The 21704-nt window shown below is 49.0% G+C and overlaps 1 protein-coding gene across 1 annotated transcript in view; it reads left to right on the plus strand.

Annotated features, from left to right (window-relative positions):
- Positions 1–2186: 2186 nt before the first annotated feature.
- Cdh5 (cadherin 5) overlaps positions 2187–21704 on the plus strand; it is a 36500-nt gene continuing 16982 nt past the window's right edge. Inside the window, exons 1-2 of the mRNA XM_051168501.1 lie at positions 2187–2347; positions 13816–14039. Coding sequence (XP_051024458.1) covers positions 13836–14039 — 204 coding nt within the window. The 5' untranslated portion in view covers positions 2187–2347; positions 13816–13835. The remainder of the gene's footprint in view (positions 2348–13815; positions 14040–21704) is intronic.

Genomic DNA, 21704 nt, shown 5'->3' on the forward strand with positions numbered 1-21704 from the left:
CGGTTACAGATCTTTCTCCTCCAGCCTGCGCCTAATCTGCCCCAGCAGACCATCGCGTTTCCTGCCTTCCTGGCAGCCTTCTGCACTCCCGGTGCACATCCTGTGCACGTGCCCTCCCAATACCTTCTTTGCCTCCGATGGTTCTGGGGAGCACCAGCTTGGCCTTCTAAGGTCTGAACTTCTCTGCTAGGCAGTCCTCCATCCACTGTCATCCCTGGAGTCCAGGGCACATTCAAGGCTTGCCTGTCTGCTGTTTACAGATGGCAGCGATGACTGTTTTCAGGGCAGAAACGTCCACCAGGACTGGAGCACAAGAGGGGTTGGCAGTGGTGGCAGGACAGACCTGGTCCTGGCAGCTTGCCAGCACTGCATCTGAGAGCCAGTGGAAAGTGCTGCCCTGGCAGCTGTGTCCCTTGAGTATGCAGACCACCGGGACAGGCAGCTCTCACAGGGAAGTAGGTTATGTTGGGCCAGCCCATGCTGAGAGCTGGGGAGAGGGCTGATGCTGGCAGAGAGGAAAAAGGAAAATGTGGAGCTATTGTTTACACACACACACACACACACACACACACACACACACACACACGCACGCACACACACTGGCTGAATGTTATAGGTCCTGCTCAGAGCTCAGAACAGCCCCAGGACAGCTCCCCATCATCTGTCTTAGCATGGTCTCAGAACACAAATATTCCATCCAAGTTTAGATTCCATGCCTGTGCCTCTGGTCCAGTTCAATTCTCAGAGGGCCTAGAGGGAGTGATTGGCTATACCCACTTTGCTTCCTTGTCACCCCTCCCCACCCCCACATGCCCAGACCCCTGAGTATCTCTTCCAATAAGTTTTGTTTAACCTGCTGTGGTCAAGTCTATGACGTCATTTTTCAAACCCAGTGGCCGGAGGTCTCTGAGTCACACCATTTTACCCAGGGTGACCCAGCTAGCTGGCCACCCTACTAACCTCACTAGCTTCCACAGCTCCTTCAATACAGAACCCTCCTGTGATGGACCCACGAACTTCAGAGAATGAGCCCCTGCTCCCTGCACGCTGGTCCTACTCCCATGGACCAACTTGGCTCCTTTTTAGATGTTACCCATCTCCACTCACCAACCCCTTGTCTCTGGGTGGGTGTCTAATGGGCATCTCTAATACCACCTGCCCCAAATGGAAAATCCTCTCTTCTCCCAGCTCCTCTGTCCTTTTGCTATCCAGTCATTTGTGCCTGGAAAGCCTGCTCTCTTAGGCCCTCTCTTTGCTTCACTGAAAAACAGGACAAGTTGGGGACTTCCCAAGCTTTTACGCATAAAGAAAGGTGGGCAACCTCCCAAAGGGTACATGTGGGGAGCCTGCCCCATAGATCCCAAGTCATTTAGTCTGGGCCGGTACCCTGGAAACTTTACTAGCCCATCACATAATGAATAAGCAAGCTCTTGACCTCATCTCCCCAACTTCTTGGTTCTGGGGAGCTCTGGTCCACCTTCCGTTTCACTGTCTTCTAAGCTCCTCTTACCTTGGCTGACTCAAGCCTGTCTAGTCCCATTTAACAAATGAGGAAACTGAGGCACGGAGCTCTGACTGGCCCACGGTCATATCAGAAGTAAAGCCACATGCCTTTGACGTCACCCAGTAGTTGTAAAGGGAGGTGGTACCCACCAACTGACTCAGGCTGGTGCGTTGGAACTTAAACCCACACCACCCTGCCCGGAAGAAGCCGACAGGCACCCTGGTGCTGAAAGTGATTGTCTGCCCCACTTCTCGGCCACCTTGCCCCTAAGACCTCCACAGCCTCCTTTTCATCCACCGTTCCATGGAGTCACCATGAAAAGGCAGCTCTGTGGAGAGGCTGACGTCGCTAGATGTCTTGGGTTCTCTGACCAGCTGGGAAACAAATACCCTCCCCACCCACCCACCCATTAAGCCTCTGCTTTCTGAACTGTGAAGTGGAGGTATGACACCTGCCTTCGGGGGAATAGTGAATGCCCTGACAAAAAGCCCAGGGCGCCCACAGCCAGCACTAGGCTCAGAGCCCCACGTGTGAGACCTGGAATTGAGAGGTATGAGTTGAATACCCCAGGCAGCTCCAAAGGCCTCCACCAGGCTAGGCTAACCAGGCTGGAGGCCGCCCACCATAGGGCTTGCCTATCTGCAGGCAGCTCACAAAGGAACAATAACAGGAAACCATCCCGAGGGGAAGTGGGCCAGGGCCAGTTGGAAAACCTGCCTCCCTCCCCGCCTGGGTGTGGCTCCCCTCTCCCCTCCTGAGGCAATCAGCGGAGCGCTACACAAAGCTCAACCTTGGAACAGACTGTTTGAAGGAGTGGAGAGTCTTCAGCTCCCTGCAGACGCGGTAAGTGAGGCTTGCAAACCTCTCAAACCTTCCTCTGCTTCCCCATTGAGCCGAAGCTGGGAGGGTCCTCACTTGCCCATATGGAGGGCATGCATACGACTCCCAGGAGACCCCAGCCTCTCCAAGGTCTGAGTTTCTTCTGAGTGAGAGGGAACCTAAGGAATATACACCTTTCAGTGTGCAAGGACACACATGGTTATCTCAGAGGCAATGTGGGAAAAAGACTCGGCAGTCTTACAAGTAAGTAGACTGTCCCACTCAGTGAGACTCCAGTGGCCTGAAGCTTCTATGCGGATACCAGGCTCAAAGAGGACAGGATCCCACTCTCCCGCAGAATGCTCGGGCAGAGGACTGCTGGCTGGGCCTTGGATTTGTGTGGGATCTGCTTTGTATGAAATGGGCAAACAGCAGCTTTGCGATTCCTTGCCTACTAGCATTAGCTCTGCCTTCTGCCCAAAGGACAGTCTGGAGAGGAGCTAAAGGGATAGATTTACCAAGGTCTGCCATACCTTCTCTCCTCTCCCCATCATCCCTTCCCATAATCCCTCAAGGGACTAGGGTGAGATTTGGGGCGCTGAAAGGGATACTCATTCCCTCTGTCAGTGTCTCCCACTTTCAAGACAGGCATTCTGAGGCTCGGCTCTGGGCCCTTGGGGCCCTGTTTGTGAACTCTTCCCCTCATTTGCCCCAGACTCACAGGGCCTGCTTTGTGCTTTGGGGGTTGCGGACAGGAAGGCAGCCTGAAATTTCTCCCCCAACACCAGATAGATATTCAGGACCTAGCACTCAAGGACCCTTGTGCCTGTGCAGCGCAACAAAGTCCCTGGAAGGCCCGGGAGACAAGGACCTCTGAGGCGAAAGCTGGGCTTAGAGACATTGACCCTCAGTGCTGATCCCAGCCTAGCCATTTCCACATAGCCTTGGGACAGTTACCTAAGATCTCCATTCCTTCATTGGGAGAGGATATTCTGGGGTGCAGTTCTATTCACAATCAGTGGTAAGCAGTGGAGACGGTATATGTAGAAAGAATACTCCAAATCAGTGGCTGCTGTATTTACTATCCAGTCCAAGGAGGTAGATGGGTTCTCTCTGTACTCAGAGAGAGCTGCCAAGACTCAAAGAAGAGTTAGGATAAAGATTCGAACCTAGATCTCGTCCTCCACAACACAGGCTCTTTCTGGCACATGGAATTACACAGGGTCTCTCACTTCTAGACCATAAAGTAGAGGAAGCATCTTCAGTCTTTATGTGTGATATACACCGTTGGCTCTGGGTTTAGCGCATAGTGAGAGGCAGATAGCCAGGGAATCATGGATGGACTCCCCCACTGCCCAAGGCAATAGGTGGCTGTGAATACCACAAAGATTTGGCATCTCAAAGCACAGGCATAAGCTCCCTCTCCAGCCACCTCACCTCCTGTTGGCACTGTGCAGGGGCACGGTGGGGGGGTGGGGGGTACAGGGGAAGGGGCGGATACCCAGCATGTGAAAGGAAAGGCTGAAGTGAGAGACTGTATACTCAGCTACTTGTGCTGTAAGCTCCTTTGGGCATCTGTGCTCCTTACCTACTCTACCTCTGGAGGAATACGGTAGGCAGGCCAGACCCCAATAACAGATGACAGCCACAGGTAGGAAGCTTGAAGGATCTGGGAGTCTGGTGTGTTCTAGGATCTTTAGAGCAGGAAGGTTTGTGACAGCCCAGAACTATTAGCTATCCTTGGGTGGGCAGGGAAGTCATAAAACTCCCCTGCATCTGGCCTGAACCCAGCCAACTACGGACTGGGGAGTTCCAGGTGGTCCCGAGGGGCCCAGAAGCTGCTGAGCCTCAGGGCGGCCCTGCCAATTCTAAAGTTCAGATCTAAGAGCTGGAAGAAGTTCCCAATACTTTGAAGGGGTTAAGCTGCCCACCCTGCAGTCTCAGCCTGACCATTGTGCAGCCAAACAAGGACCGGACATGGGACAGGAAGCCAGAAGGGCCACACGTATTTTCTCCCCAAAGTTAGATGAGTCACCGTTACATGACTACCTCAGAGACAGCAGACACTACCCATCACTCCAGCAAGAAGCTCAAGGCCCTGCCTGAGTGGACCACCTCTAGTTGCCTTCATCACCTCTTTTGCACCCCCTTCGGTTGACATAAATAAGTCCCATGTGACAAACATGACCTCTGGGGTGCTGAGAGACTAACCAGACACTCTGAAGTTCACACAGTAGTATAAACTGGAAGGAGGACAGGGCTGATCCCATAGCCATACTCCATAGTGGAGTTCAGAGACGATCAGAACTGAGACCATAGCTGCCAGTATAAGGACAAACCAGGAGCCTTAGAGGCCCCAGGATCTGCCCTAAGAGACTAGCTCTACTGTTGCTGGGGAAATAAGTCCACCAGAACCCTGGTCTACATTGGCATTGAGAGGAACAATTACAGAGAGCTTCTTGAAGGAAGAATAGGAACTTGGGATCCCAGGAAGACTTGTACAGCTCCCACAAACTCAGCCTCTGTCTCCCATCTCTCTGTAGCAGAGAACAGTTCTTAAATCCACTCAGAGAAACCAGGCACCCCACACACACACACACACACATCCATACATCTGGTACATGCATAGGCTGACAGGGAGAAATGGGGCTCAGGGGTTGACAGACAGTGATGAATAATATTTCTTCCTGGAAGAGAACAGGGAAGTGAGAGAGACGCGCCTTCAGCAAGACCAGGAATTGAGGTCAGATGTGAGACAGCTGGTGGAAGGTGCAGCTCTAGACTAGAGAGGTAGATAGAGGTCAAGACACCTGCACACTTAATGAGCACTGTCTGTACGTGTTGGGCTTCACCTTTTCCCGTCCTCCTGTCCAGGGATTCAGCGTTTGTTGCCTTCCTTGCAGATGCAGCCGCTGAAGCCCAGATACAGCAAAACAGACTCAAGATCACAAGCACATAAGCAATAGGACAGGTTCCAACACACATGAACCTTGTCCTGGTTCCCACCATTGTCCCACCGTCCCAGCCAAAGTCAGGATGCTCAGAAGCGGTGGAAAGACCCCCAGGGTGGGAATCATCTGTCTGATGCTTGAGCCTCCCCATAGGGAGATAGAGAGCTGGTTTGAACAGCTTATCACTCAAAGACTCAGAGTAAATCAGTTACAAATTGCAGACAAGACTTGGAAGACTCTTATATTGAAAGCTGTATTAAAGATGCAGAGGAATGAAAACCGTGATTGATTAGTGATGTCTGCCATGGGTATGGGAAGAGGCCAGTAGAAATGGCCTATGAGTTCTAGTTTGGCAGCCTTGTCTTAACTCACTGCTCAGAAGTATATGGATTCTCTCTGGGGACCTGTAGGAAAGATTATCTCATTGTCCTAAAGAATCAAATCTTAATGGAATCTAGCAATAAAGTAGCTGTTAGAAGGGATATTTGGGAACAGGCAAGAGCCTTTTTTTTTTTCTCCCCAATTAAACCACAGCTTGCATTTGCTCTGGCCACCCAAGGTGCTGTCTGGAACTATACATGTTGGCTTCTAAATCCTGTGAGTGAAAGGAGAATTAGAAGCAGTTTCAGAATGGGAGACTGTCACAGGGGATTCTACACCACCAACTTCCAGACCTACCTTGAGTCCATGTACCTGGACACTAGGAGGAAGTACACAGTTGGGGCCAGAATGATTCTGGGCAGAGAATGTTCAGACTAGGAAGCAGAGGCTGGGCTGGGAGCTGGTGGCAATCAGAAGACTACGTGGAGGAGGTAGCCTCAGGGATGGATTCACTCAGGGAGCAAAGCTAGGAAGGGCACTCCCGCACGCTCACGCTGGGTACAGGACAAGCATTGTGCATCCTAGTAAACCCTTAGGATGGCTTGTGGCTGGAAGGGGTAGGAGGGAAGAAGACAGAAAAGTCGGAAGGGCTGATGGGGGACGCACTCCACTGGCTGGCTGGGGAACTTGGCTTCATGCTGGGGAAGTAAGAAGCTGCAGGAAGGAACTAGACAAGGGAGACCCAGAAGGGAGCAAAGTCACACTCCATGCCAGGAGGCAGTCCCAGGAAAGGAGCAGCTCTGGGGACCCCTGTCTCACTGCCAAACTGAGCTACAAAGGAGGAGAAAGCCCCAAGGAGCTGATTGGTTTCACCCTTCTGACCTCCCAAAATCCACACTAACAAAACCCAGTTGTAAACACGGGGGGGGCTCAAAAAGGCAAGACAGGAAATCACTGGAGGAGTGAGGGTGGGGTGCGTGCACCTTTAAAACCAACTCCTGTCCTAGCTGAGGCTCAAAGTGTGTGGCATAGGCAGGCCAGAGCTGCCCAGGGCCACACACAGAGCTCAGGCTCCAAAGCCTCTGAGCACAGGCACACCCCCCCCTCCTACAAGTGTTCTGAGCCATCTCCACCCACCGCCCTGCCCCTCATCCCTGACCCAGGTCTCCAGGCTGAAGTCCACAGTCTGTAGGGGGCTGGGGTGGGGCTGAGCATTCCATCATCAAAGGCTCTCCCTGGGGTTCCACTTAGCTGCCAGATACAGGCTCTTGTCCTCACTGAAGGCCATAGGCTGGATAGAGGACAGGGCCCTGTATAGGAGGTAAGGGAGTCGGCTCTGCGGAACTGCTGTGGGAACTCACCTACTGGGATCTTACACAGACTCCTTGCTGGATATGAGGCTCCAGATGGGGAGAGGGAGAGAGATGGGGAGAGAGACAGAGATGATAGATGATAGACAGATAGATGATAGATATATAGAAGATTAGATAGATAGATAGATAGATAGATAGATAGATAGATAGATAGATAGATGGATGATAGTTTACTTTACCCACAGTGAACAACCCTCTCAAAATCAGAACCTGGCAGCTAGAATCTAAGGCATCAGATGCCTGTGGTCAGGGGAGGACGAACCAAGATCTTGGCCTTATGTCCTGCTGAGGGGCTCTAGCTGGAGCCAAATTTCCTACATCTGTTCAGCTGCAAAGCCAGAAATGAGTCCCAGGGAGCCCCGGAGACACTCCAGCTCCTCCACACACCCTCTTCAGCTGTGCCCAAGGGCTTCCTTCTGCCTGGAATCTGTAGAACTCAAGGCTGAGTCCGATTCACTGCCCCCTTGAGGCCAAGTGCTAGGAATGGATGGGCTGTAAAGACAAAGGGAAAAGGGGGCTTTGCTTGATGTCCCACAGGGGATGAGTGAGAAAAAAAGGGCTCCCTCCTAAGACTCCGGCTGCATGTCAGCTCTGTCCCTCCCTTCCCCACACACCCTCTCACAGCTTCTCAAATCCTTTCCTCCCAGCACACTTTTGCAATTTTTTATATGGTACAATCTGCGTCATGGGTCCATAGGCACAAAGGCCTATATAAGAAATGTGCTAGAATGCAAGCGCTGTGTAATCTAGAATGCTAGGATGTGTAACCTTGTACTCTCTTGGCTTCCTTCAGGGGAGGGGTGCTGTATGACCTAGGAAGGAAGGAACATCACCAAGCCCAGTGGGGACAGGGGGTTCTAGAGTTAAGGGCTCATAACTAGACTATGCTTAGAGTCTCAGAGGGAGCCCAGAGATCAGAAGACAGAGCCATGGGAGGCCTGCCTTGTCCTACTCAGATGCCCAGACAGCCTTCAGAGCCATCTCTGGCTTTTGGTCCATGGCCACTCCAGATACAGCTTCCAAGATCCTTACCTCTCAGGGCACTTGAGTCCAACCATGTTTAGATTCTCAGAGGCTCAAGTGGCCCTGGTTCTGGGCTCTGTGTATGCTCAGCATTAGGGTTTTCTTTGTCTCCTAAATTGGGATCTTCTTGGTTCTAAATTGGGATCTCTTGGTTCTAAATTGGGATCTTCTTGGCGTTCGTAGACTGATCGCAGCAGGCCCTGTCATCCACTTGGAATTTCTCTCAAAGCATGAGATTAGGCATTGTCACAGATCCTGGGTGGCCAGGAAAATGGACAATCCCTGAATGCCCCACACCGACATCTGAGCCACTAGGCACTTCCTTGTCCCCTGGCCACTGTGTTCATACAAGTTCCTAGCTGTTCAACTTGGGGTGCTCAGTGCAGAATCACATCTTCAGTCCTCAAAACTCTCAGACACATTTGGTGCCCTAATTCCACCCAGCCTTTCTGAAGCTGATAAGAAGGACCAAAAGATGAGACTGTGCTGTGTGAAACCAAGGGGATACAGTGTCAACTGGGTAATGGCTAAACCTTTAGGAGATTTGATTTGCAATGAGACCACAGTCATCCTAGCTTCTGTCCCTGGACAGGAGGCAATGGCTGTCTTACAAAACCTTTCCCTTCTGCCAAATGTCTAATGCTAAAAGCACCAAACTCAAATAAGTGTGGCTTTTGGAGTGGGAAGTTCCCTGGGTCCCTCTGAGACTGTATTATAGAAGATCAGATTTTAGAAGAAGGCAGATTGTGGGATGCGCAGTGCCCAGACTTCAATTTCCTCATTGAAGGCTGAGGGATGAGAATTTCTGCATCCTAGATGTGCTGTAGTGAGTGTAAAATGTAAAGAAAGGGGGTATCTCTGAGAGCCAAGCACTGAAAACAGCTATTATGACAACTGTTGCTGGAGGTAGAGGAAGAAATGATACAAGAAGAGCTATTTTAGGTTCCATGGCGCCTTCCCTTCATCATGTGCAGAAAGGGACTATTGGTAATTGCCTGAAGGGTTGTGGCAAGGTTTAAATCAGATAACATACTCAAGGAGATTAGCCTACCTCACATCCCTCGCTCACCTCCCTCACCTCCCTCACCTCCCTCACCTCCCTCACCTCCCTCACCTCCCTCACCTCCCTCACCTCCCTCACCTCCCTAGGGCCCAGACTCCATGGCCCTGCCTCCTCACCAATGCTGACTGACCGAGAGCTGAGTGAGCAGACCTCCTATGCCCTGATCCAGGGGACACCATGAGAGCAAGGGCCGTTCCTATTAGAGGTTGAGAACTTGCGGGCGACCTTGTGGGCTCGGGGATTTCTTTCCAAGTCTCACAGCAAGGCCTCTGCTGGACAGAGAGGAGGTCAGCTCTGCATCTTCTGAGAACTCTATGTGTCTAGCCAAAGCCCCAACAGGCTAATGCCGCCTGTGAGCCAGTAGACTCTGCTTCATAGGAGTCCAATATAATAATTTCCTCATATAGCTAAAGGCTGTTGTCAGCACTCAGAACCCTTCTCTCATCCCTAACAGGGACCAGTAAAGAAACTGTGTTTGCTCACTCTGTAGTACAGAGGCCACACAAGGAATGCAGTGCCGAATATAGGCTCTTTGAAGGGACTGCCAACAAGAGCTATGGAGGGCCACAGGGACAAAGCTACACATGGAGGCACCCAGAGACCAGCAATGGAGGGAAGCTAGTATCACTCTAGGGCTGAAGGGAAAAAAGGAAAGACACTTTGCAGAGCCCAGAGTCCAGAGACAAACCCCACATAGGTTGCCCACTAGAAGCTGGCATGATGGAGGGTACAACCCCAAAGGGAAATATAGGCCAGAGGAACAGGGAAGACATAGCCTTTTTCTCTCCCCTTGTCACCACAGCACCTGCTGGACACCTCTGGCCAAACCCAGCCCGAGGCGAAGGCCAAAGCTAGGAGTCCCTGGGGGAAGATGTATGTCCAGAGCAGAGGTCGGTGGGGCCAGGGCGGGAGATCTAGGAGACGAAATGGATGTGAGCCACACAAACTCGCAGAAATGATTGGGAGATGTTATTGCTGCCACTCTTTTGAGGGCAGCTCTTGCTGTGTCGTTCAGAGTGGCCTCACGGTCCTGGCAGTCCTTCTACCTCTGCCTCCCAAGTCCCGGGATGATAGGCATGTGCCACCTCAGGATTGTGTGCTCAGGAACAAGCGTGATAAGCAGGCCATAATACTCCTCTGGTGATGGCGATAAGCTACCAGAAATCTGAGGGCTTAAAGCCATGTGGGTTTATTTATTGCATTGCCTTCCAGTTCTGAAAGCCAGGAGTCTGAAATGGATCTCAGAGGGCTGAAGTCAGAGTTGTGACCCCTCTGTAGGTCTCGGAAGGGACTCGTACCCAGAGCCTTTGCCTCCATTAGCTGGTAGTCTCTCAGCACCACAGCCTCATCTCACTACGTCTCTTCCTGGTGCTGGAATCCAGGCCTTCACATATTTGAGACAAGTGCCCTACAGCAGAACCGCATCCAGAGCTCTCCCTTTAGATTTTATTTCATTTCACTTTATTTTTTGAGGCAAGGCCTCATGTATACTAGGATGCCCTCCAGCTTCCTGTGTGGCTGAGAATGACCTTTGAACTTCTGATCCTCCACCTTTCTTTTTTTTTTTTCCTTCTTTTCTTTTCTTTTCTTTCTTTCTTTCTTTTTCTTTTTCTTTTTTGTTTGTTTGTTTGTTTGCTTGTTTGTTTTGTTTTTTCAAGACTGGGTCTCTCTGTGTTAGCCTTGGCTATCCTGGACTCGCTTTGTAGACCAGGCTGGCCTTGAACTCACAGCGATCCACCTGCCTCTGCCTCCTGAGTGCTGGGATTAAAAACGTGTACCACCACATCCAGCCCTCCACCTTTCAAATGCTGGGATTATGGGTGTGTGCCACCATGCCTTGTTTACGTGGTATTGGAGATAAAAACCCAGGCTTTGTGCATACTGGGCAATAGTCTACCAGGTGGGCCGCATCCTTATTTGTGACACAGGGTCTCCCTGGGTTTCCCAGGCTAGCCTTGGACTCACGCGGTAGCCAAGGAAGACCTTGATCCTGAGACCCTCCTGTCACAGCTAGCTACGCGGGTGGGATTACAGGTCTGCCTCACCAGACCTAGCCACAGGTTATGTTTGAATCTAATCCTCCTCCTCTTCCTCTTCCTCCTCCTCCTCCTATCTTCGAAAGACGCAGGGACTATCTTGGGCAGTCCAGGATCAACTCCACATCTCAAGCAAGATCCCCCACTTAGGTATAGCTGCCAAGAGTCCGTTTTGCCATATAAGGCAACCTTTCAGGTCCCAGCGTATAGGACGTGGATATTATTTGGAAGACATTATTCACCTGTCACACTGACGTAGCCTCTCTCCACTGCCTTGGCCTTTGCTTCTCATTTCTGTATGACCCTGGGGACTTCGTCGGTTCCTCAGGTATGACAATTGCTCTTCTACATGGGGCAGGCGGCATTCTTGCTGGTGCTGCTTCCTGAAATTCTCTTCCTCCTGCTGGCCTTCTTGGAGCTGGCACTCAAGTGTGGCCTTAAGTAAATTTCTGCAAGGGCTGAGAGCGTAGCTCAGTGATAGAGCACTTGCCTAACATACAGGAGGTTCCACCTTGGTTACACCACCCCTCCCCCCACCGTGCCACAAAATACAATAAACGCATCTCAGGAAGGCCGTCCATGGTCTCCCAGTCTCTGCCAGCTATTTCCTCCTCACAGCCGCGTCTCCCGGCGGGATTCCCACTCTCTCATCTTCCTGTTGGTCCCAGTGTGGCGAACAGCTCCAAGGCAGGTCTTCTTGTCTCACAGCTGTGCCCCATAGCCTAGGCTCTCATCCTTTACTTACCCCTGGCCTGAGAACTCTCTCCCCTCCTCCGTTTCACTTCCTACTACACCACTTATCTATTTCCTAGTCACTTCTCACTGGAGGGGAACAGAAAACCCCAAGCCTGGCAGTTCTTCCCAGGCCAAAGAAGGAAATGACTCACTTACATAGCCACGCCTGCAAGGTAGAGGCAGAGGGTCACACAGCCACCTGCTTAAGTCAGAACCAGATTCCTGGCAGGCCTTCTGCTTCCATTACCCTTCCCTACCGTTTGTTCACAGCCTTCCTTCTGCCTGGTATCTTACTCCAGGAGGCCCCAGCATTTTCTGGGCAGACTCTTTGTTGATGGTTGAAGAAGACAAGGTCTGGGGACACAGAGCCTCCTTTAGGCACATAGCACTTGTATTCAGCGCCCCCTCCCCCATGCTGGGATGGTGGAGTCCACTTCCTTCTAGGACAGACTAAGAGGAGCTGAAGGGCAGGAACCATGGGTGCTAAGATCAGCACAGACAGCCCAGCCCTCACTGAGGCCAGCCTGGCGCCAGTGGTCCAGAGATGGTGTTACTGGAGTTTAGCAAGATCCTGTGATAAATAGGACCCACCCCTTCCCTCAATAGCAGGAGAGGAGGCCACCCCTTCTTCATTCCTGAAAGCTCTCATCTCTCTCCAGACACTCATTCTGATTCCTACCCCCACCCACCCATTTTCTCCCCCTATACCATCTCAGGAACTGCAGGTCAGTGACACAGGGACCCCAGATGGGTGTCACGGGAGGTCAGGGCTGAGATGCAATAGTAAGTGATGGCCACGTTGTCATGGCCTCCACCACCATGAGGCCCTGGAAATTTTCCATTCTCGAAACTTAGACTAGATTTAGGGCTTGATCTCTGAATGACCCATATTCCAAGCCTACAGGTTGCCTTCCAGGGCATACAGCCTGTACAACTGCAAAGGGCCTGTGCTTCAAAGGGGCCCCTGTGAAGTTTAAAATTCTTTCATCTCTACTTCAACAGACCCGCACTCTGTTTCATATTGGACCCATGAGCTAGCCTGTGTACCTCAGTCTCTCAAATCCCATCAAACCCAGCCCCCAAGGTAGCTATCACCTGTGAGCTCTGGAGTGAGTGCTAACCTCTGGATTAAGATGTTTGGGATTTTCTAGGAGTCTTTTCCCCAACCCCCCTTGTCTGTTTTTTTGTTTGTCTGTCTGTTAGTTTTTGTTTTTCCAGGCAAGGTTTTTCTGTTTAACACTGGCTGGGATTAAAGGCATGCTCCATCACTGCCCAGCTTCTAGGAGCCTTCTCTTAAGGCAACATCGAAGCCAGAGGGGTTTTCAGGCTGGAAGGAGCTGGAGAGATGTTTAAAAGGAACCTTAAACCTATCCCAGATCAGCTGCTGGGACATGAAAGGCCTCAGGGAAGAGCTGGAATTCAGGGCCTCACAAACTTAGTCCAAGTTTTGACTCTGTTCCCCAAACAGTCTGGGGTGATTTGGGGATGTTACTAAGTGTCTTCGTTTGTCTATAAAAAGAGACGGAAGGGAGATAGAATGAAATGGTGTGTCTCAAAGCACCTAGGATGGAGCCAGGTAAACAGCGAGCGCTCGGTGAAGGTAACTGGTTGTGGCCAGGTGCCTGGGCTTCATTCTCACTTGCAGTTTACCTCTCTGAGCCTTAGTTCCCTCCTTTGTAAAATGGCGATAATCTGAGTGCTCCCATGGTGCTTTGGAAGCATAAGCATCAGTATCCCAGGAGTCAGTCCCACCCTCCTGGGGACCTCATACCCCTGCACCTGCTTTCACAGCAGCCTATGTGGGTGTAAGGAGAAATTGTTTCTTGGCTTGCCTTCAGCCCACTAAGACTAGTGTCTCATTCTACTGGTGTCATCTGAGTGACTGACAAAGGAGGAGCATGACAAAGAAATTTTGGTTCCTAGAGTGAGCTGCTCACACCCTAGGACTGTGGCCACTCTGCCCTGATGTTTTCTGTCCTTTTTCCCCCAGGTCAGTGCCTCTGGGAAAGGATGCAGAGGCTCACAGAGATGGCTGCTGCTTTGGGCATCTTCTTGGGCCTGCTGGCAGCGACAGCAATGGCAGGCCCTAACCATCCCCAGATAGACACCTCCGGCATGCTGCCTGTCCACCATCGCCAAAAGAGAGCCTGGATTTGGAATCAAATGCATATAGATGAGGAGAAAAACTCCTCCCTGCCCCACTACGTGGGAAAGGTAAGCACTGGGCTCCAGGGTGACGGAAGTCATCTGGACCATAATCATGGCCATGTAGCACACACAGATGGTGATGAATACAGGATTGGTTGTCACTGAAGGGGGTGGAGGTGGTGAGCAGAGTGGTAATAACAGGGAAGGTGATAACTGTGATGATGGTTGTGCTAAGAAAGAGAAAAGTGATGGTGGTGCTGGTGCTGGTGGTGCTGGTGCTGGTGCTGGTGGAGCCAGTGGTGCTGGTGCTGGTGCTGGTAGTGCTGCTGGTGGTGGTGCTGGTGGTGGTACTGGTGGTGCTGGTGCTGATGCTGGTGCTGGTGGAGCTGGTGGTCCTGGTGGTGGTAGAGGTACTTGTATTGATAGTAAAGAAGGTGAGGGAGTTAGTGGTTGTGTTGGTGAAAGTGATGGCAGTGGAGATGGTGGTGGTGATAATGCTGAATATGTTTTTCATTGATGATGATAATGATGATGATGATAGTAATAATAATAATAATAATAATAATAATAATAATAATAATAATAATACTGGTGGTGGTGGTAATGCCAGTGATAATAAAGAAAATGATAATAACAATAATTATGGTGAGGTAGTAATGATAATTGTCATGGTGATGGTGAGGAGGAAAGTGAGGGATACCCTGGAAAGACAGATAGCATAGTAGGTGTGGAGCCCCTGAAGGCATTCCCTGAGGAGGTGGCCTACAGATCCAGAAGAATGGAGGTGAATCTCTAATGAAGATTCCAAAAAAGTTAGATATGTCAGAAATGCAGACGTAGAGCCAGACCTAGAGTGACAAGAGAAGACTGCAACCAGACAGGCCACAGGGGACAGGATGCCTGAGCCCTGGATCTCAAATCCTCTGCCTTGCGCCCTACATGCTAGACCCTGAGCTCTAAGATTTGATGGTTTCCATGCTGGGTCTGCATCTTACTCTAGTCCAACTCTTCCTTCCTGTCTAAGTTTCTTTTCTAGTTGCTGTGATTTAAAAAATTCTAACCAAAGCAACTTTGGGGAGGAAGGGTTTGTTTTGGCTCACAGCTCAAGGGCACAATCATCATCAAGAGGAAGCAAGGTAGCAGGGGATTAAAGCATCTGGGTATATGACACCCACAGGCAAGAGCAGTCCTGGACCTCTGCCGAGGGAATGGCGCCACACTCACGGTGAGCGGGTAGTCCCACCTCAACGAATAGAAAGAAGAAAAACAGAAAATCCCTCAATGCCATGCCCAAAGGTTATCCTGACACAGATAATCCCTCTCAAGTGAGCCCAGAGGCTCGTCCCATGAGAGGCCCTAGAGGCAGTCAAGCTGGTAACGAGCACTAGCCACCATACTTTCCTCCCTTATGAAACAGGAATGCTTCTTATGTACCAGTGTCTCTTGGAGTATGAAGCTTTTATTCTGGCCTTGGCCTTTGTTTTTAAAGGCCCAAAAGCTGTCCTTGGGTCTCAGAGGCCACTTCCTTTGAGCAATGCAGAGCTGAAGATACCATAGGGACACTTGCAGATGGGTTCAGTTCCTTTTGTGTTGTGAGATAAGCATGGGCCCTCAGTAGTCAAAGGCAGAATGCCATCATTTAGGGCTGGCCAGATGGCTCAGCAGATAAGCGTGCCGCTACACAAGCCTGATGGCCTGAGTGCCAGTGTGGCAGGAGAGAACAGCATCCTGGGAGCAATCCTCAGACCTCTGCATGCGTGCTGTGGCACACATGCCTACCCTCACATACATGCACACAAATGTTTCATGTGCTTGTTTATGGGCCAGAGAGATGGCTCAGCAGGCAAAGGCATTTGCCATCAAGTCTGATAACCTAAGCTCAGTCGTCAGGACCCACATGGTAGAAGGAGAGACACAAACAACTCCTACTAGTTGCCTTCTTAGGTTGATGCATGTATGTACACACACACACACACATGCACTCACACATGTATGTATACATTAGCAATTAATTGATTAAAACAGAATGTTATAATTTAGGTCTTCAGTGTCCCCTAAAGACCATGTGCTAAAGGATGTGGCCCCAGGGAGGGTGGTAGAATCTTTAGGAGAAATGCCTAGGAGAAGGAAGTTTGCTTGAAGGAGATGTGGGTACCAGGGTTCCCTTTCTCTCCCTCTTCTCACCTTTTGCTTCCTGGATGTCAGCAGTGAACTGCTCTCCTCATCCACATATTTCTACCAGGATACACTGCCTTACCAAGGCACTGAGTCTATGTGACCATGGGTGGTGGGAGAGGAGGTGACTGGGGCAGTGACAATGATAGTTGTATTAGCTACTTTCACATTTCTTTCTCTCTTTTTTTCTTTCTCTTTATTCTTCTCTCAAACGATACATGCCAACCACAGCTTCCCCTCCCTCCTCTCCTCCAGTCCCCTCCCCACCTCCTCTCTCCTAGATTCACTGCTCTTCCATTTCCCCTTAGAAAAGAGCAGGCCTCCCAGTGATATCAACCGAACACAGCATAACAAGAGACAATAAGACTAAGCATAAACCCTCACATCAAGGCTGGACGAGGCAGCCCGGTAGGAGGGAAAGGGTCTCATGAAAACCTCATCTCCCACTCTAGTGAGCTGCCTCCACCAGCAAGGCTCTACTTCCTAGAGGTTTTACAACCCTCTAAAATAGTGCTACCAAGTGTTTAAATCAATGAGCCTCTCGGAGTCATTTCACTTTGAAGCCACAATATTAGTCACTCAGGTAAGGAGATGAAGCTGTCCTAGCCACTGTTCTGTTGCTGTGAAGAGACACCATGACCACCACAGCTCTTATAGGGGGAAATGTTTAATTAAAGGTTGTATTGAAGTTTCAGAGGTTAGCCCATTATCACCATGGTGGGAAATATGGCAGCATGCAGTCAGGCATGGTGCTGGAAAGGCAGCTAAGAGTTCTACACCTAGATCCGTAGGCAGCAGGAAGAGAAAGAAACACTAGGCCTGGCTTCAGCATTTGAAACCGGAAATGCCACCCCCAGTGACACACTTCCTCCAAAAAAGACCACACCTACCCCAACAAGGCCTCACCTCATAAGGTTACTCTCTAAGCATTCAAACATATGAACCTATGGGGACCATTCCTGTTCAAACCACCACAAGAGTGGAGGCTATTACAGAGAGAGCAGCAGTAGTGTTGATTCAATGGTGGAGGTGGATGTGATGGTTGGTAAAGGAGTAGATGGTGGAGGTGGTGCTGGTGGTAATGATGGTGAAGACAGTGACAGTGAGGGGATGGAGAAGGTGGTAATAGTGGTAATTATGGAGATGTGGTGGTAGTGATGGTCGTGGGTGGCCCTGGTGAAGGAGAGTAAGCAAGTGATGATGGTTGTGATGAAGGATGTAACCATGGCAGAAGAGCAGTGAGCATCATCGTCTCCTACACTAATCTCTACAGAGTAGAAATCCCTAACAAGGCCACTGTGTGCTAAGGGTGAGGAGACCAGCCTGTCTTGAGAGCTAGGAGCTAAGGGAAGAATCAGCTAAGGCTGCATTCAACGGTCCCACTTGAGAGACCAAGAAAGGTCTCAGCAGCCTTCTACAAAGTCACACAGGTGACAATGCTATACCAATTCTGGTCATGGGCCCTGAACCTCCTCAAAAAAAAAAAAAAAAATCCTTTTCATCAAGCATAGTGGTGTAAACCTGTAGTCCCAGCGTTCAAGAGACCAAAGCAGAAATATCAAGAGTTCAAGACTAGCCTGAGCTACATAGTAAGATACTGCCATTAATATAATAAAATAAGGGGAGAAAAAAAAATTCTTTCACAGATTATCCTTGCTAGGCTCCCCATGATTCCACACAGCTCCCCAAATGGCAGGACCCTCTATCACGAGGTGTTTGACCCAAGCATGTCCACTGGGGAGGCAGTATCAAGGTCTGTGACTTCATTATCCAACTCTAAAACATGACCAAGGCCATCTTGGAAGAGCCTGGAGACAATCTAAGTGAATGATGAACCTTCTCACTGTGTCAAATTGTCATAGACATTAAAAAAAAAGAAAGAAAGAAAGAAAAGAAAAGAAAATCACCCACCCACTCTAGTTCAAAGGAATGCCCGGCATAGTGAAATTTCCCATGCAACGAGAGATCAATGGATTAAGCATTTGAAGAGCGTTCTGTGAGGAGGAAAACTGACAGCATTCACATCTCACTACGTCAACATCTCTGAACCCACACATCAGCTATAAAAAGGACCAGGTCAACGTACTGGACGGAGAACACAGTTCCAAGCCTAGACTGTGTTCTAGGAAGACAGCACTGGGCAAAATGTGCTCCCTACTCTCATGCATACTGAGGATGTACAAATTTCTGCCTCCAGGCCAAATATGGCCCTCTGCCTGGTCTTATATATAAAGTTTTATTGGGACATAGCCACATTAATATACTAATTGTCCATGGCTGCTTCCATATAATAATGGCAACGTGGAATAGCTGTGACTAAGACTATATGATCCAAAAAGCCAAACTGCTTTCTCTCTGGCCCTTTACAAAAATAATTTACCACCTTCTTCTGGGCCTAGAGCAGGCCTTCTCAAGCTTCTACCACTTACAACCTCTTTGTGCCCAAGGGATTTTTATGCAACAGGTTATATAGATATATAAAAATAGATATACAAATCAACATTAACTGATAATAAATCATAAATTCATTGTTTTAGACAATTCTTTGGTATACATGCAATCTTAGCATTTATTAAAATGAAAGCAAATTTGAATTGTAATGAAATTGATACTTGTTTACAAATAAAGTCTTAATCCAGGCATGGTGGTGCGTGATCACAATGTCAGTCCCTAAAGCCTGAGAACCAGCCAGTCTAACCTACTTGGCAAGCTTCAGGCTGGTAAGAGAATGCCTCAGAAACACACCTAAGGTTGTCCTCCGGCCTCTACATGTAGACACATACATGTGCACGTACACGCACCCCCACAGACACACGTGGACCCACGCACAAAATAAAATCTCAAGAAACCTTGGCTGGGCTGGTAGTGGTGCACGCCTTTAATCCCAGCACTCGGGAGGCAAAGGCAGGCAGATTGCTGTGAGTTCAAGGCCAGCCTGGTCTACAAAGCAAGTCCAGGACAGCCAAGGCTAAAACAGGGAAACCCTGTCTCGAAAAACCAAACCAAAACAAAACAAAACAAAAAACAAAAAAAAAGAAAGAAACAAACAAACAAAACCCTTGGCTTAATATTTGAGACAATAGGCATAAAGCACATTGGATTTGTTGTTTTTAACAATAGCTGTATTTGTCTATTGTCTGTCTATGTGTTTATAACAGGGTCTCACTTTTAGCCCTGGCTGTCCTAAAACTCACTATATAGATTAGGCTGGCCTCAAGGTCACAAAAGTCTGCCTGCTTTTGTGTCCTGTGAGCTGTTTTAAGGTATAATGCCCCCTGGGTCAATAGTTGGGTTCTATAACAGTCAATGTAAGAGCACTGCTGTGCATGAAAACATAACGCAAATGGCAAAAACATGTTTAGAACTATTTTGGAAATTCTTTCCTAATTAAAAGCTAAAATTCATTCACCTATTGGGGAAATAGAAGGACCCAGAGGGTCCTAGAAACCTACAAAAAGAACATCGTGATGGGTGGATCGGAGCCCAGGGGGCTCTGCTCAAACTATTGTACTAACCAAGGACAATACAAGTAGTAAACATCGAAGCCCTACTCTGATCTACCCAATGGACAGGACATTCTCCACAGTTATGTGGAGAGCAGGGACTGACTCTGACATGAGCTCTGGTGCCCCATATTTGACCACCTCCCCTTGGTTCGGAGGCCTGATGGCACTCAAAGAAAGAGTAAGCAGGCTACCAAGATGAGACTTGATAGCTTATGACCATATAGTGGGGGAGGAAGTCCCCCTCGGTCTTAGACCTAGGGGAGGGGAATAGGGTGAAAGCGGGAGGGAGGGAGGAATGGGAGAATACAAGTGATGGGATAACAATTGAGTTGTAATCTAAATAACTTAATAAAATTAAAATTAAAAAATAAATAAAATAAAATAAAACTTAAGCCAACAACTCAAACAGAAACTTTTAAAATCAAATGTTCTGACACGACTCAGTTCAACGATGCACTAATGTTGACTTTTATATGCTGAGGGATGATTCAAGAAAAGTGTTAAAAGTCTATTTTACAAGACATGCTGGTATGCTGGGCATGGTGGCCCACGCCTTTAATCCTAGCATTCAGGAGGCAGAGGCAGACAGATCTCTGTGAGTTCAAAGCCAGTATAGTCAACAAAGAGAGTCCAGAATAGCCAGGGCTACACAGAGAAATCTTGTCTCAACCACCACCCCCCCCCCTTGAAAAAACCAGCAACAACAACAAAAACAAACACACAAAGCATGGATGCAATATCCTTAATCCCAGTGCTCAGGAGGCAAAGACAGGTGAATCTCTGTGAGTTTTGGGCCAATCTGGTCTACACAATGATCTCCAGGACACACACACACACACACACACACACACACACACACACACACACGTTCCTACAAGGATACATATATTTAAAGATTATCTCCTATAAAGGTGTATATATATATATATATATATATTATATAATATGTATCCTTTAAGGTCTCTTTAGGTCTCTTTTTTTGCCATTGTTTCTATTAAAGCAGAAAACTTTGTGTGCATAGTAAAATCACCATAGTCTATACAGTTGTGTCAAATCTGAGCCAAGTGTTTCAGGTGTCACTCATTGATGGCATGTGGCACGATGACACACACAATGCCTAGCACATACGTTGTGCACCAAGAACCAAGGCAACAACACAGGCAAGCACTGAAAAAAAAAAATCAGACATTGGATTATGAATTACTTTTTTTTTTTTTTTTTTTGTCACTGTGGATCAAGAAATCATTCAGTGTTGCTGATGTTTTCCACAACTCCTATATTTAGGCACATGACTCCGCATGATATTAAAGACCACAGTTCAAGAAACTGACATCTAGAGAAACAGCACATATCAAAGAACCACACAAAAGGTGGGGATGGGAGTGTTCTGGAGATACAGAAATAGGCTGAAGCACAAGTCTGGACAAGGCACTAGAATTGTCTCCTCAACCCCTGCTAAAGGAAGCAGATGGAGTTGCCTGGGAAGTGTCCACTAACAGCCCCACCCACAGCCAGCTGACTGGGCACAGAGGCCGGTCTGGCTTCCAAAAATGGCTTTCCACTGAGTGATGTAAATCTTGCCACCCGGCCAGTCAAAAGGAAAGACGCAAGTCTGGAACTACACAGTGAACCCTGTGTCATAGAGGGAAATGCCATCAGCCCAGCTATGACTTTCCCAATGGGACAACTGGATATGAATCACCCTCTGAGGAGAGCGGCTAGCCCTGAGGGACATCTGAAGAATGATTCGAATCAGGAAGAGCTATGAGAAAGTGGAGGCCAACGCCAACCAGGACAAGCTTTGGAAGGGTGGTAGATGGGTTGTGTCTTGTGACAACAAAGCCTCTTTGGTACCTAGCATAGGGCTGGAGGAGTAGAGGAACAGCACGTGCTCCCCTCCCTGGCTAAAACAAGAGTTTGTAAAAGACACAAACACAGAACTCCAAGGATCCCCTCCTGGCTCTGAGGACACAATCTGAAGGAAGCACATGTTTATCAAGGTCAAAGTCTGGCACTTTTGTTTATAAACCTGCATGGACAATGGGAGCCA

The sequence above is a fragment of the Acomys russatus genome, chromosome 26 (genome assembly GCF_903995435.1).
Source record: "Acomys russatus chromosome 26, mAcoRus1.1, whole genome shotgun sequence".
NCBI classification, from domain to species: Eukaryota; Metazoa; Chordata; class Mammalia; order Rodentia; family Muridae; genus Acomys; species Acomys russatus.